The 25,021-nt window shown below is 43.5% G+C and overlaps 2 protein-coding genes across 2 annotated transcripts in view; both read right to left on the reverse strand.

Moving 5' to 3' along the window:
- Positions 1 to 12,207: 12,207 nt before the first annotated feature.
- Positions 12,208 to 14,683, reverse strand: SLC35D3 (solute carrier family 35 member D3). The gene is made up of 2 exons (XM_030448366.1): positions 14,248 to 14,683; positions 12,208 to 13,037 (listed from the first exon to the last, which is right to left on the reverse strand). Exons 1-2 carry the CDS (start codon positions 14,681 to 14,683, stop codon positions 12,208 to 12,210), a joined length of 1,266 nt encoding a protein of 421 aa, XP_030304226.1.
- Positions 14,684 to 17,032: 2,349 nt separating this feature from the next.
- Positions 17,033 to 25,021, reverse strand: part of PEX7 (peroxisomal biogenesis factor 7) — a 43,300-nt gene continuing 35,311 nt past the window's right edge. The window contains exon 10 of the mRNA XM_030447721.1: positions 17,033 to 21,828. Coding sequence (XP_030303581.1) covers positions 21,760 to 21,828 — 69 coding nt within the window. The 3' untranslated portion in view covers positions 17,033 to 21,759. The remainder of the gene's footprint in view (positions 21,829 to 25,021) is intronic.

Below are 25,021 nucleotides of genomic sequence, written 5' to 3' on the forward strand. Positions count from 1 at the left end.
GGGATTCGTAGCACAGAAGTGTGGCATAGACTAAGACTTACTAATGCAATGCATTCATTGAGATATTAATTAAAATAGTAAAAGCTTTTAAAAGTACAGCATTCAGCAGAGATATTTCAAATAACATCTTGTTAATGGTCTGTCTGGTCCTATTGAAATCATCTGTGAAACTCCCATGAACCGAACAATGTGAGAAAAACTGTTTCCCACTCACATATATGTGTCTGTATGATCAGTAAATCAACAGGCAGGTGTATTTGTCAGAAGCAAGAAATAGCTTTAAAAAACCAACCAACCAAACATGCTTTAATCTGTCTTACTTGGGTTTAGTCAGAAGCAGCTTTTTTTTTCTTCTACCAATGAGTAAAAGTTGTTGTCAGAGGTAGCAGCAACATTTTCCATCTGCAATACATGTACTCAGCTCACTGCTACAGAATGCCAGACAGTATAATCCCAAGTGAAAGCTCAGCTCAGCCCTTCACTGCAAACCATGCACCATGGGCTTAGGGAACTTCTCTGTAAAGAGGAGAAGAGTCCCTAGGCAATTACTCTATTGAAGGACTCTCTTCACCTTCTTTATCTCACTGTTACACCTGTGAGCTCTCTTCATTGGTTCATCTCCTCTCTTCAGATGCAAGCTATTATGAATTGTTAAGGAAGATTGCACAATGTATTTTACTAATAGAAGGTTACCTGTATGAGATGAAGCAATGCTATCTGCCCTGACAGGTTTGTGAATTGTGAGCAACTTTATTAAGCACTTGATGCAGTTTTATCTTCTAATAGCACATACAATTGCAGGGCATCACTCAACATTTTCTTTTGATTGCAAAGTCTTTGGACAGGGACCATCTCTTGTATAAGCAGAGCCTAACATAATAGGGACCTGATTTTGTCTGTGTCCTCCAGATACTTCTGGGTTGCAAATTCTAAATATTATTAGACTGCATTATTCCTGAGTCCACTACATAAAGCTGGTATAAGCCACTTGGTGTAATGTCAGTTGCCTTACAAAATTAAACCTTTGTGCATTTAGCACAAGGGAAAAATAAAAGCCACATCCTCACAAGGAGAAACACACACATGTGTCCAGGTGTTTACAGAAATACGCCTCAGCTGCCACCTGTCTATAAAGTCCATAGTCACTGAGTCTTCTGCCACTGACCAAACACAAAAACACTTTAGTGGAACCACCAATCACCTACAGCACTTCAGTCCTACTGCCAGTTTCCACCTCTACATCCAAACACTGCTAGTAAGACCCAGACCAGGTCCCCACATCACCTCACTCTTTGGTGAGCACTGAAGCAGAGTTATCTAGTTGGGACATACATGGAGAGATGAACATGATGAACTAGCTGAGACCCTTGGCTCCAGGGTCTAGCAGGAGCAAGTACCCACTCAGATGCTAAAACAATCTGCAGTCCCGCACCAAAGGAGCATGTGTTGACATGTTCTTGGGTGGGCTCTGGTCCCCCTGCTGCAGCAGTCAGAACATAACCGTGGTGACTGTGATTGTTTCAGCTCCTTCTGAGATACAGGGGACAGTTGTTGAGCTCTGAGCTGGCTAGTGCAGCTGCAGGGTTTAGCTCCTGAGAACAAGTCTCAGGTGAAACACATCGTTACCCCATCCTGCTTTTTTGCAGCCCTGTTGGCTACAACCAGCTCAGGAAAGCCTGCACCTCGTAGTCTCATCATATATATATATCTTTGTCTCCTGGGAGGGTCACTTCAGTGTAGGGGTGGAGAGCTCCACAGGGTGAAGATCAGTTTAAATCAGGTTTTGCCATCTGTGGCCACATATCTGTGTACTGTTGTTTGGTTTTTGCCATTGGAAATTTCAGCCCTGCATGTGTTCAGCTTTTAGTGCTTTAACAGATCTTCCAGCCACGTGAATCAAATTGTCATTGAATCCAGTCATGTCAAATCAGATCAAACGTTACTCTTCAAATTAAAATGTTATGTATAAAAATCAATGGAAGCATTTTACTATTGCACTCTTGGGATTGCTTTAGAGATACAGTAACAGATTTCAGTCAGACAGGGTTTACTGCAGAGCCCAGGAATATCTTTCAATCTAGAGCTATGCCTCTGCTTACCTTCTGCTCTCACAGGGCTATTGCTCATCTGGATGATTTATGGGTTCCTGGGCTGAGCACTCACAGCATAATTTTAATGACTGAACACACATCTGCAGCCCATGATATGTACATGTTTTTTGGTTACTGGGTCAGAAAACAGGCCTCACCATCTGCAAAATCTCTGAAAGTGAAGTACTTGTCATTGAATACTCAGAATACTGGGTTTTTGTGTGTGTTAATGAAGACCAAACCATTCTTGAGTCATCAAGTGTAGGCTCACCTCTGGAAAACCAGAACAGGAAAAAGAAGGAGGTTTTACTTTGTACTTTAGTACATCCTTAAGCCTGTCTAGATTGAGGATCTTCTATTTTGTCTTTAGGCCTTCAAAAGTGTGGACATTGGGACTTACAGAGTATTGCAGGCATCTGGCTCTGGAGTGTACTGTCACTAAAAGCTAATGTATGTAAAACTTGCTATAGGATTTTGCTGTTTCAAAACAGTTCTCTGCTACCATATGAAAGAGACAACTAGACCCATCATCCAGATCATGACTTAGAGCAACTTCTGAGTATTCTTTGTGCTGCAAAGTACCGTGAAGCCCTGGCACATCTCTTCCATCCTGCACTGCAACAAACTAATGTCTGCAAAGGATGTGAGAGCAGAAAAATAATGGTGGATAGAACAAAAGGGAAGTATATAAGACTGTTATCTCCTACAGCTGCAAGCCAATGCACAGTATTGCACACCAAGTCACCAGCCCAGTTCCAGTTAAGTGTCTGGTAGACATGACAGGTTGTAGTAAAATGGAAGTTTTGCTGATTACTTATTGACACAGCTCCATGAAATGCCTGTAAACTGGGGATTATCAAGTAGCTCCTTGAAGGACTTGAGCAGGTACAACATTCACTTCTAGGGTATTCTCTTAGGAATACAGTGTAAGTGGGCACTGCCCATCCTAATTATTGTATGTCTGTTTGTGATTAGTGTGGTGATTAATAGCTGAGGAAGGGGGGGATTCCAGCAGGGCATGCACTTGAAAGCAGTCAGTGCTGTGTTCTATTTGTTGATGGTCACCCTGCAGGAGTGATGCCAGACAGAAGGGCTAAATGTGTAGCCAGACTGTCAGGTAATGTGGGAAGCTGAGAAGTTCAGAGCTTGTTTCAGCTCAGGGTCTAATGCTCACATTGCTTCTACCTGTGTCTAACACTGTCCAGGAATTCACAGGGTATATCTAGCACAGCAGAGATACATCAGGATATCCAGGCATAGCTGCAGTAAAAATACAGAAGTGGTTAAGCAATTGCTCAATTTAGTAAATATTTAATAAAAGAATAATTGAAAACCTAAGAAAATTATTTTTTTTTTAAAGTCACAGTTTTTCCCTCACCCAGCACACAGTTTCAATCTCCTGGTCCCATACACTGTTTATTTGGGACCTACAAGGAAGCCTTCAACTGAGATGAGCCTGTCAATGGGCAGTGGGAAGGAGGATTTATCTCCTCAAGAGGATCTGCCATGGATGGAAGAAATTTTTAGCCCCCAGGGGTTTCATCTTCTCCACAATTCCCTAATCAAACATTTCTCATCCCAGAATTTTGCCAAATAGCAGATCCAAAATTTTCAGACTGTATCTGAACTCAAGAGGCTCCCAGCACAGCTATTGTGGCTGGGAACTGGGGATAGGGTGAAAACATTAACTTATGGCAAAATTACAGCAAACTGTGTAGCACCAAGAGAAAAAAGTCTGTAAAAAGGTCTTCATTCAACAGCCCTATATGCAGGTAGACAACGATTCACACAGGAAACTGTTCCACATGAAAAATGTTAACATGGAAAAAAACCTGAGCAATACCTCAGAAGTCTCTGTGACAGGTATACCAAATCTCACTCCTCCCACGGGAGATTTTTCATGCTCCTCTCTGCTGCCACAGCAGAGAACTTTGCAGCTTTATTTGTGTCATTTCTTGACTGGAAGTGATGCTTACAGCTCATGCAGGACCCATTTGTCCTGAAACAGTTTCTTCCCAATCAATTTCATTGTCATTATAGGACCATGCCAGTGTAGCAGAAGAGAATAGACACTTCTTTTTCTGAAGCTCATTGATCTCACCAAACCTACAGCATTAACCCACAGGACAGATCAATGGGTGACACCCCCAAATACTCATGCCTCCTCTTGCAAAAGCAAGGGACAACACAATTCCAAAGGGAGTGGAATTCTGTTTACAGCTGAAAAAGTCCAACAAGGAAAGAGCTGGCTACAGTCCAAGTCTAATGAACTTCATTTAAATCTACACTAGACCTGGAACACAACATTAGAATCAGATAGTGATGCTAGTTTCCAAATAATCCAAATTACCTATGTTCATCTCATTAGTACTCAAATGTTTATTCATTATTCTGACTGAAAAACGCAGATCAGTAGCACTTTAAATCTTTGGAAATGTCTCCATGAGACTTCAATTTTTTTCTTCCTTTGCCTTGCTTTCTTTGTTGATAGATTATCATACTCTTATATTATTACTCAAGGTTTTTAGTTAAAATGAGAGCAGTTTTCTGCATGAATCTGCAAAACTGATCCCGTGTGTCTTTGCTGGCAGCTACCCACAGACAGACTTCGTGCACTCTAATGCTGGAAATGCACTTACCTAAATTAGATATAGCATCACAGCAGAGTCAGCTGATAGCAGGGCCATATCAGTGCTGCCTGCACCCTGGGAATCCACTGGCTACTCTTTATCTTGCAGGAGATTGAATTTATGCCATTTTTTATTCTAAGGCTCAACGGATTGGTTTGTCAGGTCAGCTCAAGAATAATGATAAATCCTTGTTGTTCACAAATGGGTTTGAAGGTTTGCTGGGGTAAAGCTGCTTCACAGAGCTCATTCTTTATTGCAGTCCTCTTGCCTTTACCTTTGGCCTTATCAGCCACCAGAGCGCTTGCAGCAAGCGTGGGAAGAGCCTTTCTTAAATCTTCATTCCTGAAGCCAAGCCATGAATGAATGAATACCTTTACCTATTCGTTTTCCCAACCCCTTTGAAGGCAATGAAAATAAGGCAGCCATCAACCTAATCCGTTCCACACATTGAATTATTTTGCAAGTTCAGCCAGCACTGTATCACCTGCAGGGACTTGCTTCTTAAATACATCTTTTCTTCTAAAAAAGCCCCCAAACTATCAGAAGATTTGCAATTTTCCTTCCAGAAATACAGAGGGAGCTGTGGCTGGAAAAATAAAGTAATAAAGGCACCATTTCTGCTTCAGTAATAGCCTGTCTGGATTGCACAGGGACAATTTGTACTCTTCACCTCCCTTGCTGTGATGCCACTGAAAGCCTGAGCTGACCTGTTACCCTGCATGGGGAGAACCCCAGGTATATGCCACATGCCAGCTCCCTCTGAGATGCTTTGGGAAAGCGGCAAACCACACAGGAGTGTTCACCCACACAGCATTAGTGGTGGTCAGAGCTGCTCTCCAAAGCCCCTGCAGTTACATCTGTGCTTGTTTAAGGGAGCAGGTGCAGCCTCAGAAGCCAGTGACCATTCCACGGTGTCGTGGCTCTGCCTCCCAACCCAGTGGCACAGCCTGAGCCAGCAAATCTCCCATCTTCTGAAGCAGGGGCATTTACCATTGATTGTTCTGCCACAGACATGTGAAAACAGTTGGAGTGGAGGAGGTATTCCTTTGGCTTTGTGTTGTTGAAACTGAGAGTGTTGGCTCTCAGCAAATCTCTGCTTGCTGGGATAGAGAAACAGTGCCCAAACCCACTTTGAACTCTCACCTCAGGCTGGGGTTGTGAAACCTCAGCCACTACTGCTCCCCTAATGTAATAAAATGCTATCATTTAGGTTTGTGCCCTGCTGCATACACAAAAATAAAGACACACTTAAATAGTGAAGTAGTAAAGTAGTGTAAAGTAAAGTAGTGTAAAGTAGTGAAGAGTAAAGACACAAAAACAAAGACACACAAAATAAAGACACACTTAAATGTTCGGTACAGAGGCAAGGGCCTCCTGAGTGCACGTGTGGTGGCAACTCAGAAGTTGTTGCAAAGACTGCTCTGTATTGCCACCTAGGAATGTGCAGTCACACAGCAGCCTGGGTCCTCCAAATTCATCAGTTTACACGACAGCACACTGGATCTGTACCATGCACCAAGAGGAGCTCCACCAAGAAAAAGTCTCAGGTTTTAACCCATGCTTTAAATGCAGAGATACAGGGAAGCCTCCTTGGTTTCTGAAGGCTTTACTCACTGTGCCTGGGCATGATGAGTATAAATCAGTACAAATCAGTAATGAAGCTCAACAACAGAACACTGAATTCCTGTCTTTGTCTGGGAGAGTGGGATATGATGCTTTTTTGTCTGTTGGATTCTGCTTTGATTTGCCTGAAGAGGACTCACAGGTGGGTGCCAGGCCCAATAATGCCTTGTGTTCTACTTGACCAGACACAGAGGGACAGGAAAAAAAAAAAAAAAAAAAAAAAAGAGAGAACCAATCCAAACCAAAAAAATGGTGCCAAATCAACATCAAAGCTCAATGAAGACCAAAAAGTTTAAGTTTTGAGGAAAGGTACTGAGTAGGTGAAGCTGAAGAAAGTCTAAAGCTTGAGTAACGAATAACCTGAATTTCTTTGGCAAAATCTTCTGCTGAAAAGCCTGTTTTTGACTGTCATTTTCATCTTCCACAAAAGAAAACATGATAAACCAGAGGGAGCAAACTTAATGTGACACACACACAGAATCATAGAATTGTAGAATCATTAAGGTTGTAAAAGACCTCTAAGATAATTGAATCCAACCATCAACCCAACACCACCATGCCAACTAAGCCATGTCTCAAAGTGCCATGTCTACAGCTGTTTTTTTGAACATCTGCAGGGGTGGTGACACCATATGAAACCAAGACAGTCAATCACCTTAGCACTTGTTGTTGGGTTTTTTTCAGAGAAATCCTGAATTCTATTAAGAAATTGTTGAAGCCTGGGGTTTTTTGTTGTTGTTTTTTGTTTGGGTTTGTTTTTTGCTTTGCTGTTTTGGGTGGTGTCTTTTTTTGGGGTTGGTTTTTTTTTATTTTTGTTAGGAACAAAATCAATAGCAACTGGAGAGAGGGAAAAAAAAAAAAAAAGGGTAATTTTGAGAACAGAACTGACATTGCTTTTATTTGATTAAGGACAAAATTATCAACAAAATAAATGTGCCCAGAGAAGAACTTCTTACATCTGCCTTTAAGAAAAAAAATCACAGGACCACAAAGAATAGATACACCAGTCTTCCCCCCAGCCAGGTCATTCCCTCTGTCTGTCTCTCTCTGTGTTGCTCTAACAGGGCCCCAAATTCAAGTGTATCCATTGCAGATTCACTGCACTATCTGTCCCTCCATTTCTGATGCTGTCACTTTTTCTTTTCATGTAAGAACACCGACAAACTGAAATGTGGTGGAGGGGCTGGCTTCCAATTCCCTGGGGATGTGGATGTAGGAGAGAAACACTAACAGAAACATTTTGCTTTCCTGCAAACTCACATTTTCCCCATCTTTGCTGTAAACTCTCATATTTTCCCCATCCATCCTAATCTCAATCCCTCTTCAAGCAACGCTCTCATAGGCTCTACCCAGGCTTCTACCTTGGGAATAGTCTCTCTCCTATTCAAACAAAATGTCTGGAGTTCAAGTGTGTCTGGCTTTCTTAGTCTCCACCTATAATAAGAATCAGCCTGGATCCACAGCAATAAAGATGGCACCCCCTTCTCAGGTTTATAGCTTAATTACTCAAACTGCTTGTACTGTGAAAAAAAAGCCTCCTTCAGGTTTTACATGTGTAATAAATACCCAGGCTGGAAGCACAACCAGGAGACTGCAGTACTGGCTGGCTGGCAGCTTGAGAGCTCTGACTCCTGCATCCATCCTGTGCACAGCCCAGCTCTGCAGGATGCTGGTACGCAGCCCTGGCCCAGCTCCACAAGAAGCTGGGACACAGCCACAGCTGAGATATAACAGGGATCTGGTAAGCGTGGAGATGGTGTGTAGAAACAGCCACAAAGGTAGCAATCTGGACATACAGGATTCTGCTGGTCCATTCCCTTCCTGCTGTATTAGGAAAAAATAGTAATATTATGAAAGAAGCCTCAATGATGAGTCCTCTGCCACTGGCAAAGGTTTTCATGCTGGATGCTAGAAACAAGATTTGGGAAATACCCAGGAACAAGGAAAGGGAACGGAGGACATGTGCAAGCTCATCAATTCCCAACAGGCGCAAGGTTGAAGTGAAAAGCTTCCTGATGACCTCCAACAAGCTACTGAGGCATAAATATAGCAGCTAATTGAGAGGCAGAGTCGATTGCTCTGCACTTAAAAGCTTCAGGTTAAAAAGCACAGAAGAAACCACAAAGTGGTATGTGAAATTATACAGGACACAGGCAGAGAGAGCAAGAAGGTGGGAATCTGTGGTGTTAAGGCTTAACCACAACAAGCAGCAAAATGTTCAGCTGTTAATTTAAAGCCCAGAGGTGAAAGGCTTGCACCTTTCTGCTGACTGAAGCCTTTGCCAACAGCAAGCAGGTGTAATCAAATTATGGGAGGCTGTTAAGCCCTGACAATAAACTGTCCATGGATATACACAGGGCTGTAGAGTGTTGCCTAATAAACTGTAAAATTTCTTTCAGTCTTACCTGTTGGCTTTTTTCATACATTGCTGTTCATATTTCTTCTGGAAGTAATGGTAAATGCCAGTTTGCCATCAGTTTGCCAGTGATGTATATAATTAATTTTTTCACTTACCCTTAGAAATTCTAACTATCCCTGCCTCCAAATAATCTGGTCTTTCTTTAATTTTGTTGAGAAAAGAATATATTTTAGAAAACACAGCCAGTCTGGCTTTCTTTTTCCCCGTGCATGCATATTTGTGTGGGTACATCTGCATGTGTGTATAGAGTGATACTAGAGCAGGTGTTACTCGATGAAGTGTTGACACTGAAATTAATGTTTCTCCTCAAAGCAACCATTGTGCATCAGGTTCATTCATTATCCTGGAGCAAGGACTGTTTCTTTCTCTAAACTCTCCTGCAGGCACATTTGTGTGGAGCTCTAAGATGAATCCTGTAATAATCACCAGCCCCGCTGTCTGGCACAACCCAGTTTCAGCCACAGGCACATTACACACCTTTAATCCAAAGCAAACTGGTAAAAATTGGTGCTTAAATCATCTCCTGAGGTTACCATCCAAGGGACATAATCTGTAATTGTAAAATGAAAACAATATGGAGTCCTTCAATAATCCAATGATTTTATAATATAACTATGAATAATGAACTTCGTATTTTTATTTTTTTCTGAAGTTACAGCAGTTACAATAATGACACTAAATCATCTTAAATATGTAACCAAAGAAATCACCGCTGAGAACCACAGAAACTTCCAAGCTGTACAGAGGGGTTAGCCACTTGTGATTCCCGTGTTCCTTTGTCAGTCCTCAGTCCCACTGTCCCACAGTATTTATAGCGTGCAGTCACATGTTGAGAAAACTTGGATGGTAGAAAGGCACAAGAATAACTATAAATGAACCAAAAATGAGCACCCCAGAGTAGCAACAATAAGAAAAGCAAAAGGCTTTTGGAAAAGGATGCATTTTATTCCCACATCTCAATCTGCAGCCTTCCGCTGATTCTATTAAAATACCTCAGCACGAGGCAGTATTTTTATTTTATTGTGCGACAGTCTGTTACTGAAAAAGGGGACTGCATTTAACAAATTCCCATTTCAATTTAGGAAATTTACAGGTATAAGTAGAATAAAGTATAATCACATTTTGACTCTACATGCAAATGTACAATGTTGTTACAGCAGCTTTTTTAACAGTCAAAACTGTTTCGATTTCTGCAAGTTTCTACTAATACTTCAACAACAGTAAGCAGCAAAACACTGAAACTGCCCAGGAATAAGTCCTGCAGCAAGACGCCAGGGGGAGAGCATTTTATAGCATGTGCCAAACACAGAGTCTGAGCCATAGGATCTAAGACTGGCATCCAGGTGGCAAAAAGATGCATATTTCTTGTGGGCAGAAAACACAGAGCACAGTGAGGACAGATCAGAGATGTGGGTTTCTCTTCAGCCATCTGCATCACTACAATGCAGCTCAATCTCATAATGAGTTCAGTAACACAGCAGCTATAAGTCATAGACACAAACTTCTTCAGGGTGCATTTGAAAAATGAACAATAAATAGTGCTTTTATTAAAAAAGATGCCATCTGGAGCTCGACTGGAAATTAAACGTAGTTTGGCACACAGCCAGGGTTTCTCAACTCTTAAACACAAACTATACATAACGTGTGATGTACAGATCTCCATGCCCCATCCCCCCAGCTCAGCAGCTACAGGCTTTTAGCCTGAGTGTCTTTATAGCTGTCTGATTCAAAATTCATGGGTGATACCAGGTCACCCATCTCCTGCACTCACTCCAAAACCATACTGTAGAGCTTGATGTTTCTGCCGGCATTTATTGACAAGAATCTAAAGCTCCCTCAGAGATCAGTTTTGAGAATATTCCCTGCTGGGTGAATGGCTCATTTCAGATTTCAGTGCTGAATGAGCTGTGAGACTGATGCTGCCTGCTTGGCTAGACAAGGCATTGGGCTAGGCACTGATTAATTAGGGCTGTGGGAATAACTTATTTTCAGTTCAGTGGCTTAATAAATAATAGCAATATTAATAACAACAGCAAAAATAACAACAAACTTGGTTCATTTTTTTCAGGAGATAACAACTTGTTTCAGTCTGAGGTCATCATGGCCTGGTGGTTGGGGCTCCCTTTTGGGATAAGAAAGACTAAGAGTTAAATCTCCTCTGTGCCTGTTTCTGAGCAAAGGTTTGACCCAAGGACTCCCACCTCCCAAAAGGGCATCCCTAGGCTAAGAAATATTCAAATTCTTGTTTTCCCAGTCTTGCCTTTTGAATGTATGTGTTGCATCCTGGCCCACCAGTGCTCAGTTGGCCATGCAATCTGCCAGAGCCTACTGCAGCTCCTGCCTGCCTGTCAGTGCTTTCTTCCACTAGGCACCACACAGGGCTGATATGCACAGAGCCATGTCCCAACACGTGGACAGGATACAGTAAAACTGTTTTGCAAAAGCATTCCTGAGCACCACAGCAGAGGTGTTGTCCCCACATCTCCTACGACCCTGTTCTGCTGAGAGAGGAAGACAGAGAGGACACCTAAGTTCCAGGCCAGGGACCCAACTTTAGGATACAAAGAGGGGATAGCACAAGGCATGCACTGTCTCCCCATTCTTTTCATAGCCCTCCCAAATCAAATCAATACAGTCCAGCATTTCACATCCCTTTTATTTGGGTCAAATTAATTTCCAGTGCTACATGTAGTTAAAGCTCATAGAAAAACACCCTTTTGTTGACGACAGCTTCTCAAAAGTGCAGATTTGGTTCTGATGTCATGTACACCACCACAATAAAAAAGTATTTCTACTGAAGACACAAACCACCCAATGTAAACCAGATCCAGGGCCCAGCGTGGCCACAGGATCAGGGAGAGTTTCAAATCTTCAGTTAGGAGCGTGATTTAACACCAATATAATTGAAGTGGCACAACCTCTAGCTCTGTCATGATTGAAGTGACGCAGAGGAGCATATAAAAGTATGGTTAACAGGAGTTTATATATTGCAGGAATATATTTATATTGTGTACCTATAAGTGGATGGCTACAGATATGGAAGCACATCGATGGAGGCTCCAAATGGTGTCAAAATCACAAGGCTCCAGACACAAGCTAAGCTACAAGCCGTGCCACTGACACTGCTGACTGACTTAATGGTACTGGTGTCCCCCACAGCCCAGGCTGCTGGGCAAGTGCCCCATGACTTGCCATTGCCCAACTCTCTCTGTATCTACAGCACAGGACTTGGCACCTTTACCTGTGGTGGGTCTAAACTGATGTACTGAATACAGCTGAAAGCAAGCCCAAAGCATGAGCAAACTCTGACCTTTTGACAAAGAGGTAAAGTCATCTTACGTGATTTGGATTTGTCAGCATTGATGTGAAAATGTATGCTCTGCCTTTCCCCCTGTACAGAGAACCATGTGTCTGTTGTCAAGCAATAGGCTTTCAAACCTGCTTTTTAGGGATTTGGTAGCTCTTCATTTTCTATCAAGTAATCCTTCTTTATATAATTAGCACCCCTCATCAATCTCCATACTCCAAGATAGGCATCCTTCAGCAAGCTCCTGTTCACTTCTTGTGTGCCAGTGGCTTCACACTCGACTGCGGGTCCCTTGGCAGGTTTCTCAGCACTGTCCATCTCTTCCTCTCCACTCTGGCTGTCCCCTATGGCTGATCCTTCCACTGCTGCTTCCTCAGTCCCCTTCTCTGGGGAAATAGCCTCCATCTGAAAAAGTGCTTGGTCCCCAGCCTGCCTTTTGGCCTCCTCTTCTCTAGCTTCTTTCTCCAGGTCCTCGTAATTGCTCTGCCGTCTGGTCTCAATGTACTTCGCCACACAGTAAATGACAGACCCCAAGGTGTTGACCACAACACCAGCTATAAATAACTTCGTGGGCTCCACATCATTAAATGCCACCATGCCCACCGTGATGGTTGCTATGCTCTTCACCACCCCTACGAAGCTGGTGGTCACAGCAGAGTTAATGTAAGTGCAGTGAAGGGTAGTAAAGTTCATGGCGCAGCTAATCAGGACACAAGCGATAAAGATGCATACCATGGCAGGGTCCTTCCACCCTGGGAATGACCAGACATTGATGGAATCCATACTGGCAAAGGAGCAGATGATGAGAAAAGGAGTGGCCGAAACAGCAATGGCATACTGAGCTGTCAGAGGTCCGTACTCACTATCTACACTGGTCTTCTGAATGAGCACCAGGTAGGCAGCATGTATCAGCACAGCAAGTACCCCTGTCACATAGCCCATAGCATCCCCAGTCAGGTCACCAGCTCCTGTCAGGAGAGGCAAAGAAAGAAACAAGCACGTTTTTTTTTTTGTTTTTTTTTTTTGCATGCAAGACAGAAAGAGAAGGCTGGTTTGGGCTGGGGGGGTTATTTAGGAAATAGGTACATATGTCCTTTCCAGAACTCGTAAGGCTTGTCATGCTTTTCCCAAGGCTGGACATGCTTATGTCCCAACAGACATACCCTTTTTTATATGTGTGCTTATGTGCTGCAAGCCAATTGAATATCATCCACCCTCCACCTAAAGCCCGGAGCCAAAATCAGATCCTGTTCTCCCTTTTATGAAGACACTACAGGAAATTTGCAGATGAAATCATGCACACACACATAGCAATGTTGGATATGGTCTCGCCAGTTCAGGCACATGTCAGGTCCAGATGGCCAGGCTGCCTGTCCTCTAGCCCCTCGGTCCTCCTTCTGCCCTCCTCCTCCTCCTTGCCCCAGAAAGGCCAAGCTGTGTGGGGCCCTCACAGTGAGAGCCTCCCTCACCCAGCCAGGCTGCTTTGCAGATACAGCTACTCACCACAATGTATATGCTCTGTCCTCTGGGGCAGCCCCCAAGCCAGGGGTGTTGCTGGGCCACACGGAGCCAGCTTTCCCTCTAACTCCAACCACATCTCGGCTGGAAATCAACACAGGTAGGGGCCCCATAGGGTTGCAACTGACCCCAAAGATTTTACCTACCCCTGTAAGACTACACTTATTCCAGTAGGGCTGCAGTTGTCCCCAAAATTACATCTAACTCTGTAAGCTCACACCCACTCCCTCTAATACCACTCTTACTGCTATAGGGTTGCACCTTCCTTAAGAAAGTCGCAATAAGGTTGCACCTTCTCCTGTAGTTTGCCATCGGTACCCATAAGGACGCACCTATTTCCAGAAGGCTGCACCGAGCCCTGTAAGTTTGTACCTGCCACGGCGGGGCACCGGCCCCCCTAAGGCTGCTCCTGCCTCCTTAAGATTGCGCCTGCTACTGTGGCGCCGCAGCTGCCCCTCGGGGTTGTACTCTCCCCGCATCTCTCTCACTTTTTCCCCCGGGCTGACTCTGCCCGCCCCGTCCCGCCCCGAAGCCCATCCGAAGCGGCGGGAGCTGCCGCTGCAGAGCCGGCGTCGGGGATCCCGGCAGCGCGGCCGCCCATCCGCCTCCTCCGGTCCCGTCCCATCCCTCCAGTGGGGTGTCGGTCTCGGTAGCACTCACCGGCTAAGGCGGCACCGCAGGTGGTGATGAGGACGGCGACGAGGACGCCGGGTGAAGGCATGCCGTCGCGGAGCACCAGGGCGCCGGTGAGGAGGGTGACGAGGGGCAAGCAGCGCTTGAAGACGACGTACATGGGGAGGCTGAGCCCGCGCAGCGACCAGAGAGTGAGGGTGGACTGCAGGGTGGCCAGGGCGGCCACGGCGGCGAAGGGTCGCGCCAGTCGGGGCCCGAAGGGCGGCAGGGCGGCCAGACCCCGCCGCCGCAGCGCCTCCAGCCCCAGCGCTGCCGCCGCGCTGCTCAGGCACTGCAGCAGCGTCAGGAAGGCGAAGTGGTAGCGGGCCAGCAGGAACTTCAGCAGGATGTTCAGGGACCCCGAGCACAGACCGTGCGCCACCGCCACCGCGACGCCCCGCGCCCGGCCCCGCCACCGGCCCATCCTCCCCGCGCACCGCCCCGCCGCCGGGACCGCGGCACTGCCGCCCGCCCGGCCACCCGCCGCGGCGGCGGCGGCGGGGTGGGACGCAGGGGGGACGGGCGGAGACGGGGGGCGGGAGGGGGCAGGACGCGCTCCCAGCAGGGCGGCCGCCGCCCCCGACGTGCACCCCCGCGCCGCCCCCCCCGACATGTCCCCTTCCTCTCCCGCCCCTATGTCCCCTTCCCGCTGCTGTCCCCGCTCTGTCCCCGCGCCGTCCCCTCCCCTCCGCAGTCACCAGTGTATCCCCCCGCCATCCCCAATGTGTCTCCGCCGCTTTTTTTTTTTACCGTGTCCCCCCCATCGCGCCGTCCCCGCCTCCGGTGTCCCCCCAGCTTTCTTTCTCCTTGGTGTCCCCCAGGGCACGCCACGCTGTCTCAGCGGGGGTGGGATGTCCACTTAGCCTCCTGCAAGCCCTCTCAAACCCGCCGGAGCTCTTCGGCCGGGAGGAGGGAGTGCGGGCAGTGTCAGGGCGCACCGCGGTGCTTCCAGCCGGGAGGATAAACGCAGCATCACGGCGAAGCTCGACCGGCACCAAAATAGCATGGGAAACCCGCAGGAAACCCCCACGTCTCCTGGAACGGGGAGGTCAGTGCAGCACCCCTCCATCCGCGTACACGAGCTGGGCTTTCCTCTACCCAAAAACGCACGTCCTCCCAGGAGAAAGCATCCATCGAGCCTATAGGCAGCATCCTCCTGCAGACCCCCCCTTTCCTCGCGTTGGGGTCTCGGCCTCCCCCAGCTCGCCCAAGAGAGCCCCTTCTCTGGCAGGGAACAGCAGAGGGACGGGAACAGCTGCTCAAAAAGCAGTGAGAACCTGCTTCTAGGTGGGGGGCTTTCCTTGAGAAACAATTGGTAACCACGCAGTCTCTAAAAGTGATGTTTTAAAGCCTGGTGAAGTTTAAATAAACTAATCCCCTCTCTCAATTTGCCGTCTCCTGTTAAAAACCTTCATCTGGCAATAGATCACCTCGATTCTATGGAAAAGCAGCAGCAGTTCTCTCGAACAGCCTCTCCTCCACCATCCCCCTGCAGTGTCAGGCAACCTACGGGAATGAAAAACTACCATTTTATTCAGATCTGCCTTATAATAAAAGATTTTTTAAAATTGATAGAATAGATAAAAATACATGCAAACGGATAAAAATCTGCCTGATAAAGCTAAACATGAGCTGTCAATGTGCGCTTGCAGCCCAGAAAGCAAACTGTGTCCTGGTGTGCATCAAAAGCAGCACAGACAGATGGTCAAGGGGGGTGATTTCTCCCCCTCAACTCTGCTCTTGTGAGACCCCTCACGGAGCACTGTGTCCAGTTCTGGAGTCCCAGCATTAGGAGGACACAGATCTCCTGGAGAGTGTCCAGAGGAGAGCCACTAAAATGATCAGAGGGCTGAAGCACCTCCTCTGTGAAGCCAGGCTGAGGAAATCAGGGTTGTTCAGCCTCGAGGAGGCTCTGAGGTGACCTTATAGCAACCTTCCAATATCTGAAGGGGTCTTCAAGAAAGCTGGGATAGGGCTTTTTACACACAGGTGTATAGTCAGTGGGCAAGGGGAAATGGTTTCAAACTTGGAAGAGGGGAGATTTAAGCTGGACACTAGGAAGAAATTCTTCCCTGTGAGGGTGGTGAGACACTGGCACAGGTTGCCCAAGGAAGCTGTGGCTGCCCCCTCTCTGGAAGTGCTCAGGGCCAGGTTGGATGGGGCCATGAGCAACCTGGTCTGGTGGGAGGTGTCTCTGCCCATGCAGGGGGGTTGGAACTAGATCATCTTGAAGGTCCCTTCCAACCCTAGCTATTCTATGAGCTCTTGAGCCTCCTTTTAACATCATACATGTTAGGTCTGTCATTAGCAGTAAGAATACCTTTCACCCACAAATATGAGAGTAGCAAAGTTATCCTTTATTTAAAAAAAAACAGCTCCACAAGAACAATATTAAATTAAACAAACAAAAAATAAACAAACAAAAACATAAAACAATAACAAAAAGCCCAAACAACCAAAAACCGAAGTTTATTGGTGCATGTGACACCAAACTTAGTTCCTGTATGCTGAGTACAGGTCTACCTGGCACTTCAGTGACAGTCGTGCTGGTGCAGGGGGGCAGCAGCTGCTCTTGACTCTGCCTGTGGCTGATGCAGACACAGCAGTGATTCCTTCTCCTTTTTGATGTGTTCTGGATAAATATTCTTTCTCACCAGGTTGTCTCCAGCTTGCCTGCCTCTTATTTTGCAGGCTTCAATGTATTAATTTTTTTCAGCAAGCAACTGTTTTCACTCCCTCTTTCTTGCCTGACATTTTTTCTCGCCTTCTTTCCTTTATCCATTCCCATTACAGATCCTGACATTAGTGCAAAAACAAGACTGACCTTGTGATGACCACTGTAACACTCACGAGACCCAAAACTCTCTATTCCTTCATCACTCCTTCTCTTTTACATCATTACAGAACCTATGGGAGGATTCTCCTGATGTTTACAATTTTAAATTGGCTTTTCCCCTTTTGACTCTAAGTGCTCCCTAGTTATTTTCCACAATAGTTAATTTTCCATTTTATTCTCCCGCTTTTTCTTACCAAGGCAGTTCTATTTTCCCCTTCTTTTAACATGTAAATCTTCAGTTTTAATAATATTTGAGTACTTACCTTTTAATTGATCAAAAACTCAACTGATTGAAATATTAAAACACTGAAAAACAACCCCAAGACTTTTGTGTGTATGCCACATTTTAAAAGGTCAAAGTAATACCCATCTGTCTCAGTCACAAGAGCCAATCAGAATACTTCAAAGCTTAACCTTTGCTAATTCAGGGTGGGAAGAAAGTATGGACTAAAACCCAGAAGTCTTCGGGCAAAATAACATCTCACTTGTGCTGACCTCCTTGGTGTCATGGGGTGCTCCACCTTGGGGGCCTTCAGCAGCTGCACTGCAGCACAAAATGTAAACTCACAGTTAAGTGGCTGGAAATACTGAGGTGTTTAAAGGCTGAAACTCATTAAGCTTTCTGGAGACCAAGCTTGGCTTCAAAGCCTACTGCAGAACTGTGCCAATACATTTATACCAGCCCCCACTTGGGCTCATCCCAAGTCCACACAGCACAATTCAACAGAATGCGTGGATCACGGTGATGGCGTTTGCACATGGAAGTAAAAAAAGCTCCTTCTGCCAAGTCAGTGCAGATGTAAAAAAAAATCTAACTGTGCTTTCTGGAAATACTGTAGTAATTAGGATTCCACCTAACCGTAACCTCTGGAAGAAATAATTTTGTCTCCTAGCCAGCGAAATTATCACTAGAGAAGTGAGTCTCTGACATTGCAGGGGAAATTTTCAGGCTGAAAGTTCTGCATTGGGGGCTAAGTAATTTACCAACTGAAAAAGAAAAACAAGCCTATCAGAAGGATAAAAATTTCAATAGAATAGACTACTTCAGTTGGATCATACAATCATAGAATGGTTTGGTTTGGGAGTGACCTTAAAGATCTAGTTCCAACACCCCTGCATAGGAAGGCTCCATACAACCTGGCCTTGAACACTTCCAGGCAGTGGGCACCCACAGCCTCTTTGGGCAGCCTGTTCCAATGTCTTACCCCCCTCACAGTGAAGAACTTCCTCCCAACATCCAATCCAAATCTCTCCTCTTCTAGTTTTAAGCCATTCCTCCCTGCCCCATCACTACGTGCCCTTGTAAATAGTCCCTTCCCAGCTTTCCTGTAGCCCCTTCAGTTACTGGAAGGCCACTATAAGGATCATCTAGTCCAACTGCCTGACCACTTCCAGGCACGTTGTTCAGGGTTTTTTCCAAATGCCCCTTAAAACACTGACAGGCTTGGGGCATGGACCATCACTTTAGTAAGCCTGTTTCAGTGTGGGACTACCCTTTTGGAAATCAATACTTCCTAATGTCTAGGCTAAACCTCCCCTGGTGCAAGTTTTGAGCCATTCCCATATGTTCCATCACTAGGTCTACCAGGAAAAAGAGCTCAACACCTCACCCTCTGCTTCCCCTCCTCAGGAAGCTGTAGGGAACTATGAGGTTCATTTGCATTCATCATTCCTATCTCAGACTCCTTTTCTCCAAATGAGACACACCATAGTTCTTAGCTCCTCCTCACAGGACATACTTTCCAGCCCTTTCACTAGCTTTGTTGCACTCCTCCAGACACATTCAACTACCTTCATGTCCTTCTTAAATGGTCCTTCAGGACTGCACACAGTACTCAAGGTGAGGCTGCACTAATATGACATTTGAGAACTGAAGAGTCCATGTCCCAGGTACCATATCCTATCCCTTGGAACTCAGCTGTGTTGCCAAGCCAGCTTCCCTTGCAACATCTCTAATGGTACTCCTAATTTTAGCCTTGTCTATACACAGCAAGGGGGAACAAAGTGGAATGTGCTGTCCCTTGCCAAACCAACTTTCTTCTCAACATGGATTCAGGCCAGGCCCAGTACTGCCTCTTCACCACTCCACACTCAGAAAGATGAATTCTTCTGCATCTCAGGGAAGGAACTGGATAAAGCAATAGATAGAAAGCATTTGAGGTAACACAGCAGTGAAGGTACTTCCCTCACACAGGCTGCTCTTGTGTCCAAATACAGCAGTGGATGCTCAGTTTGTAAGTGGACCCTGTTAAAAAGTTTTGACCTAGTGGTGGGGCACAGATCCTAGTAAACAATAGCTCTATGGTTCATTACATTAAAGAGTTTATTATGATACCTCGGCTACTGTAGTCCTTTAATGCAATTTATGCTCAGTATGCATTTCACCTAGGTGCAATGACATGAGTGAGAGAAAAAAATGGAGCAAGTTGGTGTCAAATTGCTAAGAGTTTAAATTTTGTTTAATGGTTTCTGGGATTAAAATGGCAAAGATCTATCTAAAATGTTTAATGAACAGTTTGTTTTGATTAGGGTCTAATGCAGCCATGAAGCATACAAAGGAAAGCATGCAGAGCTGTATCCACTCCCCATCACATGACCCTCAGCACATTCAAAACTGAGCAGTACCACTGAAAGGCTTAGTACAGCCGTGCCTATGCAGCAAAACTTGTACTGTGTACTTTGGCTGGAAGAAAGAGATCACTTCATTACTGACATGTAGTCTGACATATAGGCAAAGCTGCATAAGAGTTCAGAGGAAAAATGAGAATGTCATCCATAAAAGACAAAAACCCCGTGATTATGATACTTTTTACTTAAAAGATACTCTCAGGATCTTTCACTGCATTCACTTTTTGATCAAGGTTTCTAAATTGGGGAAGCGAATATAAGAGTGTAGCCAAAGACATGGTGTACAATTAATTTAATAACATTGTAGACCAGCAAACCCACTCCTTTGGAACATGGTAAATCACTATGTTTCTTGAACCAAGGAGAAACCTATGGGTTACCATGAAACAAAATCTTCCACAGGAGCAAGTTTAAAAGTAGAACATATCAGATCTTTAAGATTGTTGTCACTGACTACCTGTTTCAGTAAATGAAATTAAAAGATCAGAAGATAGCATTATGGTCATAAAAAGTATTTCTTTAAAACAATTACAGCAAACATTCCCTGAGAATTAAATATCAATATTGACTATTGCCAGACTGTATTTTCTGTTACAGTGCAGAAATGCTACAGCACATTCTCTTCATTCGAAGATCACATAGGAAGATTAAAGGCCACACTTCTTATTTACTATGTACATTTTCTGGATGCACTCATTTTTTCAAGAAAATTAAGTCTGGACACAGCAGCCCTCAGCACTGATGCTACCCAGGGACATGAGGGGAGAAAAGGCAGTTAAAAAAAGGTTTAATCCATGTCTTTAGTGGGCATGTTCAGAATTATTTTTTAATTTCCCCCTCTCCGTGCTAGGTTTTCAAAATTTGCTCTTCCAGCTGACAGGTTACAGAAGCATTCTGGAATATCCTCCCTCCCTCCAGAAACATGCATCTAAAATACATACCCACCACCTAAATGTAACTTGCAGTCTAAGCAGAAAAGGGAGATAAAACAGGAGAGTGGAATAACTATTCAAGTTGAAAGTACTCAGCATACCTATGACATATTGAGCATATTTTTGGAAATATAATGGCTTGGAGACACTGGATCTCCTAAGGCTGTGTCAAGCAGTTAATTCACTTGAATGGTTGCTCTGGTGCTGCAACTAGTCTGGACATCAACTCTCGTTTTGGACAGGCTGTCAGAGGCCCAAAACCACTGAATATATGGCCACATTCCTCTTCTATCTCTTGGGAAAACTTTCTGAGTGAAAGAAGAAGACAAGCCTAGTAGAAAAGATGGATGTCCTATCTCTAAATCTTGAAGATTGGGATCCAATTAATATTGTATATGTTTCATTTTTTCTTAAGTGTTTTCCCTATCATTAGAGTATCTTTCTGCATGACTTCATAAACTGTTTTACTCAAGGAGATCTAATGGAAAAGATGTATGAAAATAATCTTTGTCATCTTTGTGAAGTGGCAATCAAAAGATCAAAGAAATCAGCTGGCTATAAACTATGACATTTACTGTCTATCAAGAGTATTTGTCATATTGCACAGGAAAACTATCCAACTTGAGTCACAGCAAAACATATAAATATAAGTGCAGCTGAGTGACACAAACCTCAGTCGACATTACAGTACTTCACAGTGAAAAGCTTTTTTTTTTTCCTTTTCTACAGTGACATTATCTCAAAATGCACTGCCAGTTACTTTTACTTTTTATAAGGATCAAGAAGATTCAGGCCTCTGCTCTCATCATTATCCAGACAGATGATAAAATAGTGTTGGTGATTCTACTCCGAAGACACCAGCTCCAAACTCCTACAGCCACTCCTCAGCCATTCAGTAGCTGCTGAACATTTTGCTGGCTCAAGTGCTACCATACAGTAAATCAAGACCTAAAATTTCCACATGCTTAAGTGCATAAAAAAACCCATTCAGAGTTTTACTTAGAAAGAGACACTAAGATTAGTGACACAGTTGACATTTAAGTACAAGTCTGGTTGTGGGGGGAGACAGGAAGGTTCCTGGTGTGTCAGATCTTCATTTTTTCTCTAGACAGGGACTGCCAGACATGATGGAGTATAGATCTTTATTAGTTCATCCCAAGCGCAGTCCACCACCTACAAAGAAAACAAAATCTATTTAGATAGGGTGTAATTTTTTTACAAAAACTAGAATGGACTTGTAAAATGTTAATATACCTAGAGAAGTTAATACTGGTACTCTGTTTTACAATGCTTCAAAATTATATCCTCCAGTTGGCTTTGCTTTCAAAAACTTTTTCTTCACTTTACTGAGGTGCATGAAGATTAACCATCTCCTGTTTTTTACACTTCCCATGACAAAAGCATGAAGACCTCTGGATTTCAACTGATTGCTCCAAATATGCTAAAGAATTTAACTAAGAACGAAATTAAGAATGAATGCACAAAAATCTAGATCTTGTGCTGTTTCCACTCTTTACAAGGTCTCAGGATCCTTTTACCATTGTATCTAAACACTTCATGACCAAATCTGGAAAACTTTTCTTATACTTGCAGGCATGGAAAATTGTTTTAGAAAACCTCTTTATGGAGAGCTGGGGAATAGAAAAAACAAAGAACTTGACCAAAACAATGCAGGAAGTTCCTTCAAGACTTAAGCCAGGACTTCAGCCTCACACTGATAGGCTCTGAGATCAGTATTGGGTTGTGTTGAGAAGAGAGATGCCTATTTGCTGAGCACTGAGAATCAGGGGTGTTGATGTTGCTTCAAGTACACCTACACCCCACTACTCTGGTAAGAAGTGAAAGCACTTGTGCCAGTGGCATCTTATAAACACAGCAAGAGTCTAAGCTCTATTCTAGATGTAGACTTGAACCTAAAATCACAAAGCCAGGTTAACCTACTTCTATAGCATTACAGGATTTTAATAAATAACAACATTCCACAGAAGATTACAGAAAATTAGGTTTGAAAATTACTTCATAATGCATTTTAGGGTCTGTAACAAAGTGAAAGGGTTAACCACACAGTTACTCAAGTAGATGGCCTATAATATGTATTCAGAAATTATTGTGGAAGACAAGAAGTAAGGCAAAGGTAAGAAAGAAGAGAGCTAAAGAGAAAAGGCTGATGAACCCCACAAATACATGCCAGTAAATCTGGCTGAATCCATCTTGCATTATCTTTACCAAGTCCTTTCCAATTGGGATCACAAAGGATACTGTATTGGATCCTCTGCAAAAAAAGTTTCTTTCTGCTGCAGACTGCAATTCCTGTTCTCTTCTAGAGCCAGAATGAACAGCTGCACACTAAAAATTTGGAAATCAAACTTCAATATTTGATTTCAGACTATAATTAGCCCACTTTATGTTTACTATACTGCACTATTATTCATTTTTATTGCTTCCTTAGCTCATTCTACTTAGTTATTTGAAGTGCTTTCCATATACATCTAAATGGATAAAAAAAAAAAAATCTCTTGACAACTTGTCTGTCTATTCATACAACATAATAGAAAGCAGCTTTGTGTAATATAATGTTCTGCTGCATTGCAGTCTCCCAAACCGTACCAAAAAAGAAAATTTGAGTTCTTTACTAAATGCTATGTAGAAACTGGCAGTCACATAACCCCACTGGTTTTTTAACACTCTCCACAGCTCTGGATCAATATCTGTATTTCTATAGACAACACTTTCTACTTTAATAAAGAAACAAGAAATTGAACATTTGGAAAAAATCCCATGAGGATTCCCACCTGTTATCAATGTTTTTAGCACCCTTGAAGTAGCCTCTGAACAAATTTAGTTACAGAATTATTTAATCTAGCAACACTAAGAATTAACAGGGAATATGAAAAGGGAGTTTGAAAAGGATCACTTGCAGTTATTTGCCCAATATGTTGACTTAATGATAGCACATGAAAATTGAAAACATAACCAGTGAAGAGGAGGGAAATGAAAGCTACAGCAAATAACAACATATCAAGTTCCTGCTGCAGCACTAAGTCTGTAACAGAATCACCTGTAATCAGGGTCAGAAACCCTGATGAAAACACCCATGCAAAGAACAGCAAACAGGTATGTAGGGGAAACTGGGGCACTGCAGCAGGAAACAGCAATAGCATTTCCATTTCTCTAATGATGCTTTTCTCAAAACACAGCCAAGACTGTAAGAGAAGAGGAACAGCTGTAAGCTTACAGCACGCCAGGCAGCATGAACTGATGGGCAGCTGCTCCGTGTCCCTCTGCAGTAACTCATTGATTAGCACTGCCTCAAATAGAATTTACTAAAACAAATCCTAGAATAAAGAGAGGTGCTTATTCAGGCATCTGTTTACAAAATGTCTGCTCTCCTTTTGCCTTTTTTCCTTATGACCTGTCTTACTCAATAGTCTTATGAAATCACATACCTCTTCCCTGAAGAGGGGAACATAGAATATTGAATATAAGGACTTGAAAAGTATTTAGAAACGCCAGTTCTCATGTGACATATGAACATATTAAATTGATACTTTAAAGTACTTTAGCAATTTGGGGGGTTGGTTGGTTGTTTTCGGGTTTTTTTGGTTTTGTCTTTTTTCATAAAAATCAATGTAACAATTTAATTATTAAAATAGCAGCAGGAATTCCTTTACAATGAGGGTAATCTAGCACATCACAGTAAATAACTGTAGCATAAAAAAAAGCCACAGGTTCATAAAGTTTATAGTTTGATCAATGAGGTTGTTATTTCAGGCAGAGAAAATTCTCTGTGGTAGGATGATGGACAGTGTAAAACTGAAAATCGTTTAATACATTATTTGCATACCTAATAAAAGTTCTTGCCATTAGCTACATGAAGGCACAGGGGTTTGTCTTCCTGAAAGACAAACTTCTTCCCAGAAACTTTTCTTCCCAGGAAATGTCTGCTGTCTTGTGGACCAGCTTCACTCTCAGATTTAAGCAAATCTCACTCATTTCAGTATTTAGATGGTGCATGATTTACTTTTTTTTTTTTTTTTTAAGTTGACATGCAAACAGAGTAGAAGTCAGTTTATTTCAGTAGTAAAGAACTGTATTATCTTTACAGTATTTAATATTTTGGACACCCACTTGCCGTGCAATTTTCACTGTAATTTATTAAAATGAAATTGCTCTTGTAGCTAAATAAAATTCTACTATAACAACTTTTAACTATCAGAAACTTCAGGCAAAAGGAGAAGGAAGCTTCATTGTAAAATAAGAATATCCTACCTTAGACTGGCCGGTAAATTAAATCATGAAACGAAGCAAACAGAAAGAACATTTTAAACCTGGTAATTTCAATTACAACTAAGGCTATTTGGGACAA

This window comes from Calypte anna, chromosome 3 (genome assembly GCF_003957555.1).
Source record: "Calypte anna isolate BGI_N300 chromosome 3, bCalAnn1_v1.p, whole genome shotgun sequence".
NCBI classification, from domain to species: domain Eukaryota; kingdom Metazoa; phylum Chordata; class Aves; order Apodiformes; family Trochilidae; genus Calypte; species Calypte anna.